Genomic DNA, 23,809 nt, shown 5'->3' with positions numbered 1-23,809 from the left:
CCTGCACTGGCAATGAAGATGTTTGATCTAGTATAGAGTTTTCGGAAATTGAAATTAGACTGGTGGACAGCTACAGCTACTGCAATAGAATAGCTATAGTGAGGTCCACGTTATCCTATTATATTAAGTGAGCAATTTCTGTATATATTTATTTTGTTATTTATTTATTCAAATGGTCAAGCCGGGAGCTAAATTCAGGGATGTGGCAAGGGAGTCAGGTGAGCTGAGCGACATCGATGTGAGCGTCTTCTTGGGGGGGGGGGGGACGATATCGCCTGCAATGAGAGGAAGGAGCTTCACTCAGTGCCTCACAGGCATGACCTTCCAAGTGGTCTGCTATCAATCAAGAAATTAAGAAAGCTAATAAGGAAAATTTCAATCTATGTAAACACTTCAGAAATGTTTCATTTATTAATATTAGTGACATTGGTAGAAGACTTCACACCTCACATGGTTTACATTTGAACACTTGGGGAAAGAAATATGTCAAGTGGAAAACTATTGTTGAAGAAGATGTCTTGAGAGCTGCAAAGCATTTAAGACATTCATATAGTGACGATTATTACTACATGTCTAACAGTTTTTTAAAATCAATAAAACCTTTCATTGTGACTCCTCTCACTCTGTGTATTAATAGAATACTACTAGAGGGTATTTTTCCATATATTCTTAAAATATCTAAGGTGTGCCCTATATTCAAAAAAGGAGATAAAGGTAAACCAGAGAGCTACCGACCTGTTACCTTAGTACCGGTACCAGTTATATCCAAGATCAAAGAGATTCTGATTTGCGAGCAAGTAAATGAATTTTTAGAACGAAAAAAGGTATTATCTGGAGACCGGAGTGGCTTTAGAAAGGGTAAGGCAACAGTAGATGCAGTGGAGAGTCTAGTCTCTGATGTTATTCGGGCCTTTGAGAACAGGGGCTATACCCAGGTCACATTTTGTGACCTGAGTAAAGCATTTGATTGTGTTGACTATTCTGACTTGTTGAAAAAACTCGATTATTATGGATACAGAGGTGAATCACTTTCACTATTTGGTTCATATTTGAAAGATAGGAAGCAGGCAGTCTGTATTAAGGGTGAGTGGTCTGAGCTTGTAAATTTAAAATATGGGGTACCTCAGGGTTCTGTTCTTGGCCCTCTGCTGTTTCTGATAAGTATAAATGACTTGCCTCACAATGTATTGGGTAAAACAGTTTTATATGCTGACGACACATCGTTCTTGAATACCGTACCTCAGATAATTTTGCAGAACTCTCAAATCTTGTAAACATGGCGGATGCAGAAGTGTGATTCAGGGCTAATGGTTATCTTTTAAATGAAAGGAAAACTGAAAATGTTATCTTGAGTTTGAGACCTTACGATAATGAACTCATTGAACACGATGTAGTTGATAATGTTAAGTTCTTGGGTGTTCATGTTGATCATCAGCTGACATGGGGGAAACATATCGATTATCTGAAAACGAGGCTTTTAAGAGTGGTGAATCTCATGGAACGTCTGAAAAATTTTGTTACAACACACTGTGTAAGAATAGCTTATTTTGCCTTTTTTCAGTCGTTCATCAAATACTGCTTACTTTTATGGGGTAACTCTTCTGCTAGGGTTGACGAAATACTCAAGTTACAAAAAAAGGTTGTAAGGATTATGAGCAGTGCAAAGTATTTGGATCATTGCAAGCCTTTATTCGTTAAACTGGAGATAAAAACTATCATTAATCTGTACATTTTTGAATTAGCTGTATACTATTTGGAAAAAATGCCTTATATCACTCTTAAATGAAGACATCCAGTCACATAATACACGAAGCAAAAATGAGTTTTCAGTACTGTAGATTGGAAAAGTCACTCAGGAGTCATAGTAATTTGCAAAAAAGTTTATAATAAGCTATTTGACAGCATTTGTAAATACTCTTACAATCAAAAAGTATTTTTAAGAAAATTGGATGTTTGACTGGTTGAAAAGCCTTTCTGTAGTATTGAGGAGTTCTTTGAAAATGCAAATGTGAACTTTTAGGTTTGAGTAAGAATGCCTGTACTACTTTTCTAATTTATAATTTTATATTGTCATGTGCACAAATTTTTATGTGTAATGTTTTAGCTTAGCTCTATGTTACATTGACGTTGTCGATACATGGTTGTATTTGATTTTTTTTTTTGATCTATTTGGTTTTATATATCTGATCATATATTTGGGTATTTATTTATGTCCAACGGATCTCGAAAACGGCTCTAACGATTTTCACGAAATTTGGAACATAGTAGGTTTATGATATAAGAATTCGATTGCACTAGGTCTCATCCCTGGGAAAACTAGCTGAAGGACATGAAAAGATAATAATTAATAATTCATCCTTGGAAAAACAGATGATAATTTCGTCGTCTGTCGATAACGGAAGATGCGAGTGCCTGTTTGGGAGAGACAGAATTATGTTCAGCTGTTGAACTATTGCAATCAATCAGTGGATCTCATGAGAAGTATAATCTGGCAATCCTATACTATTGAACGAGCAATTTCTGTTTATATGTTTAGGTGTTTAAATGTTTGTATGTAACCGGATCTCGAAAACTGCTCTAACGATTCTCACGAAATTCAGAACATAGTAGGTTTAATATAGAAATTCGATTGCACTAGGTCTCATCCCTGGGAAAACTCGCTGAAGGACATTAAAAGGATAATTATCATTCATCCTTGGAAAAATAGCTGATAATAAATTATTTCGTTGTCTGTTGATGATGGAAGTGAGTGAGCGAGTTCATGTGTGTGGGACTGTGTCAAAATTATGACTCAGCTGTTGAACTTTTGTAATCATTCAATCAGGTACTTGATGCCGGTTGCAAAAAAGCCGGGTTATTCTCTGATTGGTTCACGTGAAATTAATCAGGATTAAAATTTAACCGGCTTTTGTGCAACTGGGCCTTTGTCCCAAGTGGGAAATTTTTGCATTCCTCTGGGAATTATAATCTCAATTCACTATAATTAGATAGAACATTTCTGTATGAACTATGAATATTATTATAATTTCTTCTTTCGTAATAAATTCTTTATGCTTTTGTACTCCAGAGCGAAGCTCGGTACCCGATATTTATAGATAAACCGACTTGATCAACCTTATCTGATTTGTTGACATGACCAACGATATGATTTTATTCTAGATCCATTATTTTTTTACTTAAATTTAATTAAAGTACTTATATAAAAATTTTCAACATTAATAATTATTTTACGGTTTTAAGTGACTAGTGAGTGTTATTTTTTTATTAAATTTTCTTTGTGAAAAATCTAAACTCGAACTTTTCTGTTTGGAACTAAATTCATAAGTGTGTGAAACATAATTAACCTACTTTTTGGACCTATTTATTTATAGAATCAGGGAAGAACAGTGTTATGGGCTGTGCCTGTTGATCCTTCCCCAATCAATTGGAAGAATTGTGTTTTGTGTATCAATAAATAAATAAAAAATATGATTTTATGCTTCTATGCATTTGTACTCCGGAGCGAAGCTCGTTGCCCCGATATTAATGATGTAGGCCTACTTGATTGATAATTGTGTTGCTATCCTCTTCTATAATTTGAAGAAGCATTAATATAGCATTATCTCTTCCAAGCTTTGCAATGTTGAAAGTTTGCCAGAAATAGTTTATTTTACTTTTGACAGTGACTGTACAGATTTAAACAAACGATATTCAGCCACCATATTTTTTCTTCATTCCAAAAACCAACTTGAGTAGAAAAGGCGTATAAGTGATTTAAAATGTATTTTTGAATAGATTACCTATATAATTTTTAGATGTTACCGTATGAGAAACATAAATTATAGGTACCTACCTGAATTGACACTTTAAAAGTTGATTACTTTAACCATCCTATAGACTTCGTCCATGATTCAGTTAGCCTTCCCCTATATCGGTTAGGCCTTCTGGTGCCAGTATGAATAATATTGAAAAGTTATTTTAGAATTATTCCCATTAAAATTATCTTATTATAAAATAGGATTTCTATTATTTTTGAAAGAAATTGGAATAGAATAGACCTAACGAATAACTTAATCTCTGTTTTTTGAAGTTCAGATTGGTAGTGTATCACAGCTTTTCAAATGATCTGCCATTTCAGGTTTGTATGAAAACAGCAATCTGATCTGAGCTATGAAAGCAAAGTTTTGAATCAAAAATTAACTGTATTGATGAATTTAATAAATGTAACATGAAATTGATTATTCTATCAAGGAAATTGGAACTAATATTAGATCAAATTTAATGGGACGAACAGCTGTGTACAATCAGTGGCAAAATGGAGTCAATTTAAGAGAGACTTGGCAACGTTTTTCCCCTATCTTTTATCACTGCCATCATAACGTGAACCTCACTTTAGTCTAATTTACTTTTACGTTTACAGTACCCTAAGTTAGGAATCGTTAGTCTTTAGTATTTATAAAATTGAAATCCACTTTGTAATTTTTTTCTAGAACCAAATCATTAGAACTTCGACGTATAAGAATAGAATCTTTATCAGTAATCTAATTCACTTACGAACTTTTATAAACCGTTCAATTTTTAACGAATCTTTTCATAGAAAAAGCATTCAAACGACGCGCCTTGAGTGAGAAGCATTTCTATTGAGCGACGCAAGGACATGCGCAGTCGGTCATTTGCAGTAGAATGCATGACAAAATTCGTATGAGGATTGCGGTGCGCCATGTTGTGTAAAGCTCAAGAGTTGATTCTGTGATTCTATTTTCATCGTTATATTCTAAAACTATTGTTCAAAAATTCGGCTTTTCATTGACTATGATAATCAACTCAATATCTATCATGTTCAAAGATTAATTGTATGATATATTAGCCAATGAACTATACAGATTCATGTTTGGAAAGGGCAATCACACAAACAGCCCAAGCCATAAAGCTGAATTTCGCTAGGTTTCTGTAAGTATCATGAGTTTAGAGTCGCACAATTATTGTGTTGTTTACTATATTTTTACACTTTACATACGTAAATGATTACAATAATATTGTATTTTATTTTTGTATAACTTGAATCAACAATATTTTTATGTCTCTAGCTATTTATGATATGATAATATAGCCGGCCTAAATAAAGTATAATAACCTCTAAATTGATATAAGAAGAAACAAGTACTTAACATTTATTTTGACCGGATCAATAAGATTCAATTCATCAGTCAGATTAAAACACACTTATTCAACTTAGGCCTACCTATACTTCGACCCAATACTTGAATATATAGGTCTAGGCCAAATTTACTGTTATTGTTAGATTCAGGTTCAAAATTTAAATTTTACCATCCACATTGAAGCTGCTACGGTACTAGTAGAACATATATGAAAGAAAAACATGAAACATATTAAAATAATACAAGTTGAATAAAGTGAAGTAAAGGATTTATAGCAAGAAATTGTGTAAGCTTCAATTTTATATAGGATAAACTTAGTCATGTCCGTAAGATGCATAGTTTAGATTTGTACTATTAAACCAAAAAGTGGTGCCATTGAACCTCTCCACCCCCTAGCACAAGTTGTAGAGGTGGGGGCTTTTGATATGTTCACCTCCTTACCACCCTAAAAAAAAACTGCCGGGTCAAAAATATTGTATTCCAAACTTTCCCTTCTAGGCTATAATTCGTTGACTGTAATGATAGACTTTATCAGTTTATAGAACTTGGTAGTTGACATGCTCTGAAACTATACTTCACTTAGAATTGACTGCTGACTTTGGAGTCGATATTCCTTAACTAGATAAGACTTGGATCAAGAAGCGATCTGAATAATATGTGCATCATACAATAGCCTACTGCTTCAGTGCCTTCAGTGGTTACCCGGAAAATTTGTATTAAATATTTTCTTGAAGGCAAATTCACCTTCCACCGTTGAAGCTACCACACAGCACACACGTTTACAATCATATATGAATGACATAAAACACACATGCTATATTGAGATTCATTTATAGTCAGTAAAAATGATTGGATGGCGTACGGTAGATGCCAAGTTTCCTTTTCCGCCGCCCTCTGTAAATCTGTGATTCAAGTCAACCCGGTTGATTATTATAATAATTAATGACCAATAATAGGCCTAACTCAATTACAGTTTTCATAAAAAATTAAGAATATTATTTCATGATTAAATAATAAATTTCAACTATTAAGATTGAATATTCTGGTACCGTACTGTAGTTCATTATATTTATTCGTAGCTTTGGTAAGAGTGCGGAGTTAAAGAAGGATAGAGTTATCGGCTTTGTCTATTTTGATAAGAGTGCGGAGTTGAAGAAGGATAGAGTTATCGGCTTTGTCTATTGAAAATCAGCTTAATATATATTTTCAAAAATTAAAGTATATACAGTAATCTGTTAGCCTATGAGTTCTAGAGGATAGCAAACCAATGTAAATCTGGTGCTCCCTTTATGACGTTAATCTCACTATAGGTCGGAAATCGAATGATAATTTATTATAAATTTAGCTGAAGGACTTGCTTGCGAAATACTTTTGATGCAACTGAACATTAAAGAAAGGAAATGCTACATTCTAGTTTTTGTGCAGGACAAGACATACATATTGCCTATATTATAGTTTCAGTCTTTTGGGATAGACTATCTTAATTCAACGCCTTTCCAACTTAATTCATCTTAATTGGTGAGTGCTTAGCATTTTTGTTTTTACGAAATTATATACAGTATCCTTATAACCATGCCACTTCGAAACAGCTACATAAAACTGAAAAATGTTCTATTATTATAAATCAACAATATTCTATTTATTATCTGAGTCGTTTCAATTTCAGGAGATTTAAATTATAGTGTTGTATAAAATTGAGAGGTACAGACCTAGCAACAGCAAGGGATGGATATTGGTGACGCGGAGAGAGAGGCGAGTGAGGTGTTGCACTCTCTGCTTTCCATTGAACGATTGGAAAAGCCTAGTGCACGTTTGAACAATGAAGTACAACAGGTAGGAAACTGTGCCGCCATCATAACTTTGTAGAGAATGATGAACACTAGCGAATAATTAATTTCAGTATATTTAATATGTTTTCAGTTCAATTAGTTTTATTTCTTTAATTTTTACTGTATTTTCCTTTTGCGAAACATAATGTGGTACAAATTTTAATTTTATATAACCTACCGGTTTTTTCCACTGAATGAGTTCTGCAACTTCAAATCGACATTGAATGATGTCTCGAGGTTTTCAGTAATAATTTTATTTTTATCAATCTACTTAGACGAAACAAAATTTTTCTTAATTTTTTTATAGTCTAACTAATCCATACTTATATCTTAACAGAACGAATACTTCGCCAGTGCTAATATCAGTAGGGTAGGGTAACAGAATCAATAGCTGTGGGTTTCAGTTAAATAAAGGATTATTTATTTCAATTACGTTGAATACAATACTGCAACAACTGAATTGCAATGTATTGAATTTCCTCCCAGTTTGTGTACTGAATATTCCTACCAATTGTTGGAGTTGATAATAATTGTACAGTGAAATCTATTGAAATTATTGCCTCTAATTTTTAGAACTGAGTGAATAAGCTGATGGTATTTTGTCGATGTAATGTAGGTGCTCGAGAACTGTAGCGATGAGAGCAATGATTCGAGTGAAGATGACGAGCAGTGGCTCGGAGCTTGCAATGATAGTTTGTTGACAAAGGACACCACCACAATTAATCCTCTTCATATCCAACAATCTAGTCATCCAGTTAATCAAGGATATGACTGGAATAATGTGCAGAAAAATGAATCATCCAAGTCACAGGCACGCAAAGATCAACAGGTTTTTGTATGTACCATCAGTTTATCTAATTATGTATTAAGAGCGTGAAACGCGACTTTATTGCTTCAGCAAAACAGCTTTGCGAAAGCAGTAAATAGTTTTACACTCGAATTAGATACAATTTCTTTTCTACAACTGCAATACTGAACTACAATGCAAAAGAACAGTTAGTGTCGGTTGCACAACAGCCGGTTAAATTTTAATCGTCATTAATTCCACGAGAGTCAATCAGAGAAGCCGTCTTATCAAGAAGGCCTTCTCTGATTGGTTCTCATGAAATTAATCACGGTTAAAATTTAACCGGCTGTTGTGCAACCGGGCCTTAGTATGATTGACTCGCCTAAAAACCTGATCGATCACCGCCATCATGGAGGACTGCATTGATGATTTGAACCAGTTAACAATCAGCTGATCACAGATCAATTATTCTTCTTCTAGATTAATGACATCAATTTTAATGAATGCTGAGATTATTATGAGAAAATTGAATAAAAATGTGATTACTAAAATTAGTCTTTGAATTTTTATCATCAAATGATTGATATTAATCTCAAAAAATGCTGTAATAGTCACTATTGCTGATGTTATGATCAATTTTGTAACTTTGGCAATCCTGAAATACCGTGCGTGCTGCCTACTGCCCATGCATAGCAAGCGAAAAGTTAACAAACTGCGCATGCGTAGCAAGCATAAAATAGATGATCAGTTCCCTACCTAATCAGCTATTTTTCGATGTGTTTTCAGTACGTAATAGTATATTTCACACCTAGGGCCGAAAATGAGACTTTTCCGGCTCGAAATCGGTTTTCAAGTCCAAGGCCGTTGGCCGAGGACTAGAAATGATTGAGAGCCGGAAATACATTTTTGCCCGTGGTGCAAACGCTATTTTTCGCCACACAGAAAAATAAAACAATTTATAATGAGAATAATTGTTTATTAGACACTTCCGAAAGCAAAACTGGAAGGTCATCTAGCAAATCTGAGGTAATTTGAATATCAGGAAATTTATATTTTTTATTCTGATTTGTCTAAATAACCTAAAAGATTATGTAGGTACAATTATGTTTTAATGTGGGAGGTTGAGTTTATACTTTTATATTCTTTCAAATGACAATAAGATGATATTATTATAAAACTTTTGATTCTTGAATAATAAAAATTATTTTATTTGCAGTTTTTATAAATATGTAGGTGGAGGAAAAATGTGTACATCACGAGTGAAAAATGTTTTTTCTCCCTCAGGAAAGTTATTGCCCTTGGCTTCGCCTCGGGCTTCAAACTTTTCCCTCAGGGAGAAAAAACAGTACTTTTCACTCTAGATATACAAATAACTGTATCTGTATTTCATTCATCCAAATAAAATGATAGTATCTTATTGCAGAATACTTTATTCAATTTTAGAAGCATAAACTGATTCCGTTTCATAAACTATTTGTAAAAACGTTCAGCACCTAGAATATTGCCCAAGTAGTTCCAAAAATATCCACTAGGATTCGTGATAAACGCAATACTATGAGGTTAGAGGTTAAATTCTATTCAACTCTGAAAATTTAATTTAAATAGTTTATAATATCTTATTTGTATTTCATTCATCCAAATAAAATGATAGTATCTTATTGCAAAATACTTTATTAAATTCTAGAAGCATAAATTGATTCCGTTACATAAACTATTTTGTGAACACGTTCACATCAAATCAGAATCAGCTGACTTCAAGGTTATTTTACCGGCCTGGTCAGAAAACAATCATTTTCGGCCTCCATATGACGCACGTAAACCAGCTCATTACATCCAAGTGGGTCGAAAAGAAGTATTCTACGAGCAGTGTTGTAGAAAAGTAATATTAAAGATCTCTTCAAGTCGAGTCATTAATCAATAGATAATTTTCCACTTTGAAACAGTTATTAACGCTTAGGTTGACTAAGCTGAAATCAAACTATCATGAGAGTTAATAAATCAAAATTCATCATTCTATTTCTAAGCGTGTATCGATATTGAGAAGACATCATATAATATTTTTCAGAGTTTCCTGACTAATTTTGAGGTTTTTTAAGTTATGCCTCAAAGTCTTTATTAAATAGAAACTTATGTTGGAAGAAGCAGATGAAGATTATTGCACAATATTACTTACAATAAAACTGAGGAAATGATGCTATAAAATATCAAATTGTCGTTAGATTGAACATCAAGATACCTTCACCTTCAATTCTGATATTGTACCTTCATCCACACTCTCAACTCATATGAAATGATGTATCGTAGTAGAGCATTATTATTACTATAACTAGATGAAATAACTGATACTCTCAAAAGCATTTTGTCATCTACAACTAAATTCAAATGTATTGTAACCATCAAGTTTCCTTTAATAAGGTTTTATTGTTCAAACCACATTATACAACAATGTTATGTGATCCTATCAATTCACAGGTTCCTTGTCTTAATAAGAAAAATTGTGAAAAAACAGAGTCTCGTGGTGATGTTAATGGGAAGAAGCGTGACAGTATAACACCACGAACTACTTCTACTAAAAATCTTGTTCGTAAAAAGTTCTTAAATTTACGCAGAGAAAAGCCAGACAAAAAAGAACGAGAATCAGTTGGCTTAAAAGAAGAAAGAGAATCGGAAAGAATTGAGGGCAGCGCTGATGCTGTTCAGAAGCGATTTGAAATGGGATGCGATTGTAGTGACGAATGTTGTTTTGAAGGGCTCAGCGCAGAGAATGTTTACAAGTAAGCAATCAACTTATTAGATTCCAAATTAGTATCCCAATTCTTATGTAATTATGTTGAAAAAGATCTGCATCTTTTAGTTTTATGTTAGTACCTTTAACTACTTAACATATTTCATATATCTCAAGATTTTTAATCTCGGAATGATATTACATAGAAACTCATATCGTACAACATATTTCTATTGTTCCACTCACAATTATTGTTGTGAGCATATCTGGTCTGAGAATAAATTGAGTTCCTATTTCGAAGATATTTCATCTTCAACCTCTATCAATTTAACCTCCGACGTGTATTGACCATCAATCCAATAAAGTAGAATTTCGAAATCTATCCACATCCCTTAAATAAAGTGTTGTATATTCTATGATTGGATTCGATAAAAATGTCTTCTGAATAGATTCGGTGATTGACTTTCTTTCGCATTATCATTATGCCGACGGCATGGATCGGCATTGTCGGTTGGACGTTCTTGAGATTTTCCAGCGGTAATATTTGTTTGCATAACTGAAACCAACACTTGCCGCTTGACACTGTTATCTATTTGTTTAAAGTCTGTGTGATACTGTTGATGCTGCTTTCAATCAGTTATTCCGTACGTTATGTTCCAATTCCTTGATTTCTGTTAGTATTTTAGGATTAAATAAGGATGAGGTAATCATTTTGTTTTATTTGCAATTTTTCTCCTTAATTGAATAGGCACCGTTTGAACATAGCCGAATTGACGAAAGAAGAGCATGATATGTATTTGATGGGACTTACGATGGCCTGTATGGCTGATCCCGGTGTCACAGCCAAGCAGCGCATTCGTCGGAGGCTGAGAGCACAATACGTTTACCAGGGACGACGGGTCTGTATTCAGCTAAATTTGAAAGCATTGTTAAGCGAATCAATTTGATCTAAAACTAGCAAGTTACCACCTCACATCTAGAAATGCCATTTATAACAACTGATAGTTTGTTGGAATAAATAAAGATATATCATTATTTATTTGTTAATCGTGGTTGAAACATTAGGTATTTATTAGTTAATCATTGAATCTATCAATACCATTAAATGTCAATCTCATTATAGATCTTAATTTTTATGAAATAAAACAAATATGCATTATAGTAACTGGATAGCAAAAGTTTATGCAAATAATATATTATAACATTTTTATAATAGGTCTTCTTGTAGGAATATGTATATTATATTGGCAATACATAATTCACCATTCTTGGTTCGTGTATTTTTTAATATAATTCATGAAGTGAAGGAAGACAATCTACTTTTTGGAACTTTTCTTATCAACCTACTTCTTGGACCTATTCCTATCAATATTTGGGCTAATGAGCCTGTTGTTACTTCCCACATCATTATGTACAATTCAATGTAAAAATGAATTAATATTCAACCAATATCATACTACAACTAACTACCTTTACTTAAAATTCCATTTGAATTCATTCAAACGTTTGATTCCTAAATTTCACAAATCATTTTGAATTGTTTTCAAAACCTCTATACCTAGTGATTGAAAATGTCTTCAATATTCTGTAGGTATGTCTGGCTGCGTTTCTCTATCTGGAGAATTGCACTTTGTATCAATTGAAGAGGATTCGCAAGCATGTGATGACGCATGGTGTTACTCCCAGGGTCCATGGCAATCACGGCAAGAAACCTCACAACGTATTTCCATTGCATACTTATCGAAGGGCGACTGAATTCTTAAAAGACTTCATCGAATCAAATGGTGTTGGGGGTACTAGGTTAGTAAATGAACAATTTCTTTCGATTATTTTCAACGTGAAATACTGTATCTTATTCACATAAATTCACCACAAATCTGATTCTACGATTGCTCATTGCTCATTTCTTTAAGCATTGCTCATAATATATGTAACGAATTGGAAATAAAATTTGAATCATCCTTCTATATTTACCATTCTATGGTTACCTTCTATATTTTACTAATGCCTTACATGTTTCGACCCGTTCAATTTATGAAGAAGCATTTTCCATGAAAATAGCACTTATAACTAACTCTTGAGTGATAATATGTTATGTATAATTAAAATATTAAAGGGTACTGAATGATTTTTATGTTATTTCAATACAGTAGTAGCCCTACGAAAAAGTTAATGTAGGCTATGCCACGACACATTGGATTCAATCAAATCAAGTTCAATAGTTTTTTATTGTGATCCCAGATATATGTTGCGACATCTCAAACATCGAATTTAAGGTTCATTAGAATACAATTCACACCTTATTCTTCTTTAACTGCTATAACTGCGAACCAATTTAAAAATTTAGAATCAGTGAGTGGAGAACCATAATTTAAAGAACCAAAGGCCTGCTATTCAGTCGTTTTCCGAAAACGGAAAACGAAACATTTTCCCTCCCTTTAAACTTTATGAAAACAATGAAACTATATCATTGTAGAGCATATATTGGTTTTGCCAATAAATGCTACATGGAACAGCAGCACTAGGTGCCAGGTTGCAACGAATCATCAAGATAGCATTGATTGCAACATGCATTGGAAGAAAGTTGAGGAAAATAAATTGAAAGATCTCCATGAATAGTCACCAGAAAGAAATCTATTCTCAATTTAAATTTACAAAAACTATAAATATTTAGAATACAAAATAATGCATAATGATAAACCCGGTAGCCTATTAAATTTTTCAAGTGTCCATAGTAAGTTAGAAGTCGCGAATTAATCACCAAACATAATTTTGAAGAAGAATAATTAAAATTTAGAATAATGAAGATCTTACCGGAGTTGCACTTATTCTTGAAATTAAATAACATAGTGATTAGCTTAGGTAAGAAAAAGAAGGATTTTTCTTGTTTAGCCTTGTCTGTCATCATAAAATGGGTTAGGTCAATCATCATGTAGGTTATCTAAGGCTAATACATGTGGATTCATTATTTATGTAAAACATGAACATATTAAAAGCCTGTTAGGAAAAATATAAAACTGATATTTACAAAATTCATACAAGAAAATTAATTAGGCTACTTAGTTCAATCATGAGTGAACAATAAAATAATATTACATGAAAAAATAAATACAATCAAGAGAAAAATAATAATAAGTTGAAATATGAAATTTAGAAGACTAAGCCGCGTTTACACCAAAGTTATTAACAAAATGTTAATAACTCAATCCTCATAGATTCTATTACATTGAAAGGAACTTGACAAACACATATGATCATTATGTGCATGATAAGTTATATTCAATCTAATAGAATCCATAAGGATTAATTTATTAACATTTTGTTAATAACTTTGGTGTAAACCCAGCTTAAGTCCAGTCAAATGGTCGTTTTCCAGGAAACAGCCCCGAAAGAATTTTTCTTTCAAAGCCAGAGGGTTTTTTCAATTTTCTATTTTATAACTCCGAGGTTTTCGAAAAAAATCATTCTCTACAAATTCAAAGAAAAGAAAATTTTCAATAGATTGAGTGGTCGCGCAAGATTCTACGATTTCTGGTTTTTGAGATACAAATTTTCCAAAAAGGGTTATTTTTCAAGGTATTTTTGAAAATTCTGGAATGTCACTACTTTTACTCTATACAACTCATACAACTTGGAGTAATGATAAAAAATCACATTTCATGTGAAAGTACAATGAAGATTTCAGTGAAGAAGATTCCTCAGAATTTTTAAAATTTATTATAGTGGGGAGGGGAGTACGTACTAGCGACAATAGAAAATCATGTCCTACAGCCTAAATACAATTTTTCTATTTTAATAACTTTCAAGGCCCTCCCAACCGATCACATCAATATTTTTAATCACATTGTCATTAAGGCTGTGCAAAGGCTAAAAATAAACTTTCTACTCGTGATATTTTTCAAAGTTTTTTGATTTGTATATCATTAAGCTATCAAAATGAAAAAGTTTTCTCAGGAAAGCATTTTTTCCGATCATTACTTTTTACTTTCCTTGCCCTGTCACCATAGGTAAGGAAAGTATTGTTTTCCGAAAAAATTAAGGTACCCCAATTTACAAATTTATTGAGATATGAGCGCCTAAAGTTTAAATTTTTGCGACAGAACATTTCAAATTCAGTAAGAGATAAATCCATGCGATTTAAAGTATGGATTCTTCATAGTATTTTTGATCTAGTAAAACAAACATTTTCTGAAAAAAAAACAATTTTTAATATAGTTATTCAATTTACTAAAAATAACTTTTAGTTGAGTTATTTTTGGTAAATTGGATAACTTTTTCAAAAATTGATATTTTCAGAAAATTTTTGTTTTACTTCAATACCATGAAGAAATCATCTAAATCTCAAGGATTTATCTCTCACCGAATTTGAAATGCTCTGTGACAAAAATTCAAACTTCAGGCGCACATATCTCAAAAAGTAATGATCGGGGGAAAAAAATTCCTGAGAATTTTTTTCATTTTGATGATTAGCTTGATGATATATTTCGATAAATCGAAAAACTTTGAAAAATATCACGAGTAAAAAGCTTGTTTTTAGCCTTTGCACAGCCTTAAGAGGTTATGTTCTATCAGTATCGAATAGAAGAATAAGAATAAGAATAGACTTTATTTGCCATAAAAACAAATACAGACATACTGTTGGAAACACAATATTGATTGTAAATGAAACAATAATACAATAAAAATTTAAAACTAAATCATAATAATTATGGCAAATTTACTGAGCGCAAAGAAAATAAATTTTCCGTCCGCGCACAGGAGTATCATATCAACACAATATAATGAATATTATAATATTGACAAAAAAAAATAAATAAAAAGAATATAAGAAGCAAATAATATATGAAACGAGAGCATAACTAATTATACTAGGCTAAGATGAAACATTTTGTAAATATACTATATAGGCTACAAAAAAGTATAAAATGAGATGGAGCTACACAATTAAAATTGAAAAATTTGAGGATATTCAAAATGATTAGACCTATTGAATTTCTACAACAGTAGAACATTAGCAGGGAACCTCACTGAATACATACTAAAAGGCATGATAACTCAATATGACTTACATGCTAATTTTAAAACATTTTATCAAGGATTTTTCACATAAATGAATAATCTTATCTCTGAATATGATACCAGCTTTCAATGACATCGATATTGAGAGCAAAAATTACCTTTTTTATTTTTCTCTTGAAAACAGGAAGAGGATAATTAGCATAAACTATATCCTGTGGCACATGATTGAAAAACCTGCCTTGCAAAAAACAAAAAGATTTTTGAAAGAAAGTGCTATTGGGTCTAGGGATTGGGAACCTATCAGTGAACCTTGTTCTCATTAATCCAGTTTCATGTCCCAAAGTTGCCCCTTGATTTCCACTAGACCAATAGAATTCAGACAGGACCTTGAAGACGTACAGGTGCCTCAGAGGCATGATTTTCATAACCTGGCATGACGATAGAAAATCAAAATTCTCTTGATTAGCAATTGCTCTAACTAGAGACTTCTGCAGAGACATTACTGGCCTTAAGTGAGTTATATAAGTACTTCCCCAACAGACCAGCCCATAAGAAAGGCGAGATTGAGCAAGAGCAAAATAAAGATCTCTCAAAACAAATGTTGGACACATATTTTTCAAACTGAAAATTCTATGCAGTAAGCAACGCAGGTACTTCTTCATGCTGTCTATCTGTCCTTTCCACATCAAATTGTCATCAACAGTAATGCCAAGATACTTCACACTTTTTGACTGATTGATGATACCACAGTCACAGTCACGACTGGTACATCCCACATGATGGAACTTTAAAGGTTGGGTTAGCAAGAAAGAAGAGGCTATTCCAAAATTCAAATAAATGGTTTTATCAAGATTCAGGCTTAATTTATTGTACCCGAACCACATGGAAATCAAGTGCAGGTCGTTTGACATCTGATCATACAAATCCTCATCAGAACATGCACCATAAGAAAGTGCCGTGTCATCAGCAAACACTGTAAAACTTCCTCTGAAGGGGCCCAGATACAGGTCGTTGATGTAAACCAAGAATAAAATTGGTCCCAACACAGAGCCTTGTGGAACTCCACAGTCGATCATCAGAAGCGGGCTGGAACTCAAGCCAATGCTTACAGCCTGGGAACGCCCAGTAAGATATGAACGGAACCAAGCAAGTGGCAGACCACGAACTCCAGATGCCTCCAACTTTCTGACAAGTGTAGAATGGTCCACAGTATCAAAGGCTTTTCGAATGTCCAGAAACAAACCTGATACTCTTCTAATCTCTTTATTATTGATATTTGAACATATTTCTGAGACAAATTTCCTCAGAGCCAACTCAGTTCCCAAGCCCTCCCTAAAGCCATATTGACTACTAGAGAAAAAATTGGATGAATTTAAAAAGTTCAATAGACGAATTTTAATCAGCTTCTCAAAAATAATTGAAAACACAGAAAGAAGTGAAATTGATCTATAGTTCTCCACCAATTTTCGGTTACCTTTTTTGGGAATTGGAATCACTTTTGCAATTTTGAGTTTGCTAGGAAAAGCGCCCTCAGAAATGCTCAAGTTGAAAATAAAAGCTAACACTGGACTAATGAAAGAGCTCATCCATTTAACTAGGACAGAGGAATATCCATCAATTCCTGGGGCCTTGGATTTTTTCAAGGATGAAATCACTTTCTCTATCTCAAAAGGAGAAATTGGATGCAGGAAAAAGGATCTCTCACAACGTGGCTCTCTGAAAGAATTGTGATAGTCATGTAAAGCTATTGAAGGGAAAGGAGGAGGAACAGCTGACTTGGGTGCGGAAACAAAATATTCATTAAACATACCAGCCACTTTTGAATCCTCACTAACAATCCCATTTTCAGTAATCAAATTGAATTTGCTTTTCTTTGTACCTCTTCCAATCAATTCATTAATCAATTTCCACTGTTGCTTTTAATATTCATGTGAAAAAAAGTTATACTCTCATTATTTTTAAAGTGAAAATTAAAGTCCTCAATTGAGGATAAATATATACATTCAAAATCACTATCCATAAAATTATTTGCAATAAGAGAAAGGGGGAAGGGGGAAAAATAAAAGAAAAAGTACTGAGAAGAAAAATAAGAATTGAAGATAAAAAATATATATAATTCTTGCCCGACCGTATAAGACTGAAAGACTCATAGAGTAGACTCATAGAAAATATAGGAAAACTTATAGGCTACAATTTCTCATTAGAATGAGATCGATTTGCTAGAAAAAATAAACGAACAACACTAAAACAAAATTAGGAATAATTCAAAGGATCATCATAATCAATAAGATTCAGAAGTTATTCAGAGATAAGATTCAAGGCATCATTGATTCAAACAGAATAACAACCTGCCAAAAGTGATAACAACCTGCCAGCAAGTTGAACGGAATTGAGATAAGAATGAAATTATTTATGTGTTCAGTTTCTCTACAGTTGAAAACTAAGAGCCAGAAATTGAATGGTACTGGTACTGTGAAAGAGCATTCATTTGCGTAGCTCTTCATAATATTCTCATTTTATGTGTAGAATATTCTATATCAGAGACTTGTAATAATAAAACAATAAATTTTAATACTAGAGAAACTATATATTATAGGAATCATTCATCTTTCAATACATAATTATTATAATGTGAATTATAATATTATGAATCATGTTTTATATTCAGCACAGTTTAGCTGTAGCGGAATAACTCACTGATCAACAGTAAGATCAATACATTACAATAACAATTCCAGGACAAAAGTTTTCAGAATATTATTAAAGATAATTGATCATCAAAATAACTATAATCACATAAACACACCGCAGTACAAAGTTTTCGATGAGAAGATAACAAAAACTTGAATAATAGATTAAAACCATGGTTTCAACTGACATATCTGTCCTACGTATTATGGTACATATCAATATAATATTTATAAATATTTTGCAATATCAATATGTTTTAAATTGACTATTATTTAAATTGCAATAAAATTATTTATATATTCCGAGTCGATGTACTGTATATATTATTTATGTTACAATTTAAACCTTTGTTACTAGGTATCGTACCTTTATTGAACACAAACTATCCCGTGTATAATGATACACATTATTTATAAACCTTTCGCAATTATCAATATTGTTTGGCTATTATTTTAATACAATATGATTATTTATATATTCCATGTAGATGTATATATTATTTATGTTGCTATTCAAATACTTGTTACCAGGTTTATAATAATTTACCAGGTTTAAAACAACTTAAATAAATTATTAATTTTCTGGCAAATAATTTACAAGGTCTCAAATAACTCAAATAAATCATTAATCAATTTACCAGGCTTTAAATAATTTGCTAATTACCATATTTGTTACCATATAGTAACTTTATTGGGCACAAACTAGCATGTAAGTTAGAAAATAAATCCGGTATTATTCATTGAGTTTGTGAACTTATCAGAATACTATATGGGTGAAAATGGAGGCAGACATGATAAGAAAAAAGAGTAACGCACATAACAAGTAACTTATGTTATTAGAAACCAAGAAAACCGTACCAAATTAATATTTTTAATCACATTGTCTTTAAGGCTGTGCAAAGGCTAAAAATAAACTTTCTACTCGTGATATTTTTCAAAGTTTTTTGATTTGTATATCATTAAGCTATCAAAATGAAAAAGTTTTCTCAGGAAAGCATTTTTTCGATCATTACTTTTTACTTTCCTTGCCCTGTCACCATAGGTAAGGAAAGTATTGTTTTCCGAAAAAATTAAGGTACCCCAATTTACAAATTTATTGAGATATGAGCGCCTAAAGTTTAAATTTTTGCGACAGAACATTTCAAATTCAGTAAGAGATAAATCCATGCGATTTAAAGTATGGATTCTTCATAGTATTTTTGATCTAGTAAAACAAACATTTTCTGAAAAAAAAACAATTTTTAAGATAGTTATTCAATTTACTAAAAATAACTTTTAGTTGAGTTATTTTTGGTAAATTGGATAACTTTTTCAAAAATTGATATTTTCAGAAAATTTTTGTTTTACTTCAATACCATGAAGAAATCATCTAAATCTCAAGGATTTATCTCTCACCGAATTTGAAATGCTCTGTGACAAAAATTCAAACTTCAGGCGCACATATCTCAAAAAGTAATGATCGGGGGAAAAATATTCCTGAGATTTTTTTTTCATTTTGATGATTAGCTTGATGATATATATATAAATCGAAAAACTTTGAAAAATATCACGAGTAAAAAGTTTGTTTTTAGCCTTTGCACAGCCTTAAGAGGTTATGTTCTATCAGTATCGCCCGTTAGATGCACTTAATTCCAGGATTTCCTAGTAGGGAGGCGCTTATAAGGACACCTCATGGATCAAAATTTCAAACACTCTTAACATTTGACACAATGATCGGATCTTCTCGTACCACAGCTCATCCTTCTAAGCTATCGAATTTGAAAAAAAAATTATTTTGAACAGGATTAAATCCGTATCAAGTATCGATTGTTATGAACAAATTATGATTCATTTTTAGTTTAATATACTAGCTGATTCAATTCAGTTTAAGCTTTTACTGTGCAAACGGCCCTGAATCTCAAAATTTCAGAAGCTGTAGCTCTAAGTTATAAAAATGTGTTTCTATTAAAGCTGAATTTTGTAGTAGCTTCCTCCTCGTATAATGAGGGGTTATTATTGTAAGCAGGTCGGTCGATGCACATCTGTGATGCATGGACGAGTGGAGAGTCTGCTGGTCTGTGATCTTCAGGTTCACTGCTTCCTTATGATCTAATACTTGGCTTTAAAATATCATTTGTGCGTTATTCATAGACTTATCTATTAGGGAATATTCTTCTATTAGTCGAATTACTATTATATGAATGAATATTATTTGTTATTATTTCAGTGGAAAAATGTTATCTTTTGAAAATATTTTTACCTCAAAGAGAAAATGTTTGTGAACTATGTATTCATTTTTCATAGTCTGGAAATTGTCCAACATTTTTTAGTTGAAGCTTTCAATGTTTAAGTAGGGACTTCAGTAATTTAGTGCTGCTATATTTGTTAATTTTCTGCTTTTCTCCATCCACTCGGTACATACTGATCAAAACAAATTTTAAAGTAACAACACCGTAGATTTCCAGATCGTAAGTGCCAAGAAATAGTGAGATGAGTGCTTAGATTGTGTTGAATACTCCCTAATTGTATTATACATTTTACAGCCATCCCAAATCGCTGATAATGTTCCCGCCTGATATAACAAGAAAGACCATTCATAACTTATACAAAGAAACAATGCAAAGTTCATCATACGCAGAAAAAATAATGGGATACTCCACTTTTCGACATTTTATGAAGGAACAATTTCCGTTTGTTCGATATTGCAAATATGATCCTGGTACGTACATAATGCAATGTTTTTAATATTATATTAAAATATGAAAAAATAACAACGTGATGAAATTGCTTTGAATTGCCAAAGTAATTCTCCGTCACAGTAATTGCCTGAGATAAATCTGACTATAAAGCTTTTCTCTGCCTTCAATTACTATTATATGAATGAATATTAGATTTATTTGTTTTTATCTGAGTTGATAAAACTTTTTATCTTTTGAAAAAATTCAACCTCAAAGAGAAAATGTATGTGAAACAATGGGACCGATTAGATATTTACATGATTTTTAATATTTACATGCTTCTTGGTAATTTACTATCAGATTAGGAACAATAGAATATAGGCCTGAGCAATGTTTGAATCTTAAATAGAAGCAAATAAATCTTTTCGCGGGACAAGAAGTTTCATTTCTGTATTAATTTTGGCCTTCTCATCAGGCACAGTTGTATTACTCTCAATTCAGCAATACTTTTTATATTGTGATTCTTGAACTACTTTATATGCTCGAGTTTACCCTCAATGTTGATTTTATTTATGTTTGGTTACATTATATTAGAAAAATTACCTAATTATAGACGTTCGGAAAAATGTAGTTCCATATCTGATTTTGACTGAGGTCTTGGTGTGGATTGTAATTGTTGATAATGAGGTGAACAGTGAATCGTAGAATGCCAACTCCGGAACTGGAGTAGAACCAGTCTAAATATCAGTATTGCTCTTATTCTAATCCTGATGACCACGTTCCATTATATAAATTATTTAAAGTTATTTTTTTTGAAAGTGAAAAAGTGGAACTAGAGTTTATTCTCAAAATGATTGTAATCAGGCTGATCATAGAGTATTAGTATCAAATCATTTTATATGAAGTTAGCATATCATTCTATTTATGTATTTTATTATTTGTAGGCACCTGCCGTAAAATCTTTTAGGTTTAGCGGGACCAATTTTGTAATGCATTTTACTAAATACAATGATTGATTGATTGATATATACATATATTTCAAAAATAGTTTATGCTAAATCACTACAGAATAAGAAAATAAAATATATAATCGCTGAATCATATTTAAAAATTCAGTGCTATGATAAAATCTAAGCCAGATCAACAAAATTGAGCTGTAGAAAAACTGGATATCCTCAATGGTAGCAGTAAAGATCGCAAAACTATAATTTAAATCCATTAAATACCTATTTATTGTTAATTTTCATAAGTTTATACTTCTAGATTCATTTTTCTTTACCATTAACTCTTAAATTCAACTTACAGGAATGACTTGTCGAAGTACTAACAATAATACTTCATCGAGCAATGCAACTCCAAAGGAACCGAGTGGCACAAGTGGTAGCAGCTGTATTCCTATTGAACCAGTGCAGCAGCAGCAGCAGCAGCAGCAGCAACAGCAGCAACAACAGCAGCAGCAACAGCCGTCATTGATAGCAATGCCTTGTTTGCACAATCAAACATCAAGACTCGCCGAAGAAGAACAAGTGACGATCGCGGCGCAGCCGTCACATCAATCACCTTGCACCATCTCCAACAACACAATCGCCATCCAAATGGCAATTCCTGTGCTGTCAACAGAAATAAGCAAATCAGAACTGACCAATCAGCAGACAACATTTCTGGTGACGCCCATCTCGCAAGTGATGCCCGTGTTCCAAGGAGCACCAGCCACGCCCACCCCCGCCCTCACGCCTACTGCCACCAATCAACAGCAGTGGTCTAGCTGCATTGAGCTGCTCAGTGCCAGTGGCTATGGCTTCAGTGTTGTTGATGGCTGTTGAAGCAAACTTCCCATTTGTGCTGTGATCTCTACAAAGTGTTCTAATCATTTTACTCCGGTAAGAATTTGTATTTATATGTTTTTGTGTTCCTTTGGATCATCAGATTTTTCTATATTAGTTTTTATATTTGTTATTGTAACCTTTGAAAGGAAGTTTGGAACATGTTTTAAATGATAGTCTATGAATATTCCAAAGCATTAGAATTTTAGCTGGCCTGCAATAGAATCTCACATACTCGGCCTTTGAAAACTAAGCAATTCGGATTTTCAAGCAGCTCCTACATAATATTCCGTTCTATAGAATTTAATAGAGATATAACAATAGTTATTTGTGCATCTAGGGACTAAAGTGCAACTTTTTCTCCCTGAGGGAAACTGTTGTCGCCCGATGGCGTAGCCGAGGGCGACAATTTCCCTGAGGGAGAATAAGTACTTTAGTCCCGTGATGCACACAACATTTTTACTCCACCTACACCAATACCTATAACATGAATAATTTTACTACATCTTCACGCTTTCACACTATTTTTTTAAAAACAAAATTTAGCTCACCTCTGATAATAATTTGTTGATAGTTGCTAGTTGATAGTTGATAGTTGATAGTTTATAGTTTCCTTATGAGTCACAAAATTCCATGTCGCGTATTAACTATTATATATAGATAGTTTATAGTTTATAGTATAGATGATGATTGTTGATAGAGATGATTGTTGATAGTGTAAAAGCCTACTTCTGATAGTAATTGTTTATTGTTATTGTGCACCCATCACAATTTTGAAAGACCGTGTTCGGGGTTGATAGAACAGAACTGGATTGAAACTGGTGCGTTGCAGCCACTGGCATAGGCCTAGTTGAAGTGTGATCAACATCGCTGGAACTGGATTGAAGCTGGTGTGTTGTGGCCACTGGCATAGGCCTAGTTGAAGTTTCATCAACATCGCTGGAACTGGATTGAAACTGGTGCGTAGCAGCCACTGGCATAGGCCTAGTTGAAGTTTCATCAACATCGCTGGAACTGGATTGAAGCTGGTGTGTTGTGGCCACTGGCATAGGCCCAGATGAAGTGTGATTTAAATCAATGTTGCTTGTTGTTTGGTTCAAAATCCTGTTTGCTGTTTGTATTTTATTTCCAATTGATTCTT

General features: G+C 32.7%; 2 protein-coding genes across 2 annotated transcripts in view; both read left to right on the top strand.

Moving 5' to 3' along the window:
* LOC111049349 overlaps positions 1-5,480 on the top strand; it is a 106,833-nt gene extending 101,353 nt beyond the window's left edge. Inside the window, exon 11 of the transcript XR_005572278.1 lies at positions 5,470-5,480. The gene's annotated coding sequence lies outside the window, so the exon portion shown is untranslated. The remainder of the gene's footprint in view (positions 1-5,469) is intronic.
* LOC111049345 lies at positions 4,675-22,729 on the top strand. Its single transcript, XM_039436475.1, has 8 exons — positions 4,675-4,929; positions 6,805-6,971; positions 7,584-7,802; positions 10,227-10,528; positions 11,228-11,378; positions 12,071-12,279; positions 20,711-20,886; positions 22,151-22,729. Exons 2-8 carry the CDS (start codon positions 6,864-6,866, stop codon positions 22,666-22,668), a joined length of 1,683 nt encoding a protein of 560 aa, XP_039292409.1. The 5' UTR covers positions 4,675-4,929; positions 6,805-6,863; the 3' UTR covers positions 22,669-22,729.
* Positions 22,730-23,809: the final 1,080 nt, after the last annotated feature.

The sequence above is a fragment of the Nilaparvata lugens genome, chromosome 1, assembly GCF_014356525.2.
Source record: "Nilaparvata lugens isolate BPH chromosome 1, ASM1435652v1, whole genome shotgun sequence".
Taxonomy (NCBI): domain Eukaryota; kingdom Metazoa; phylum Arthropoda; class Insecta; order Hemiptera; family Delphacidae; genus Nilaparvata; species Nilaparvata lugens.
The sequence above is the reverse complement of the archived record's forward strand: the minus strand, read 5'-3'. Positions and strand labels throughout refer to the sequence as shown.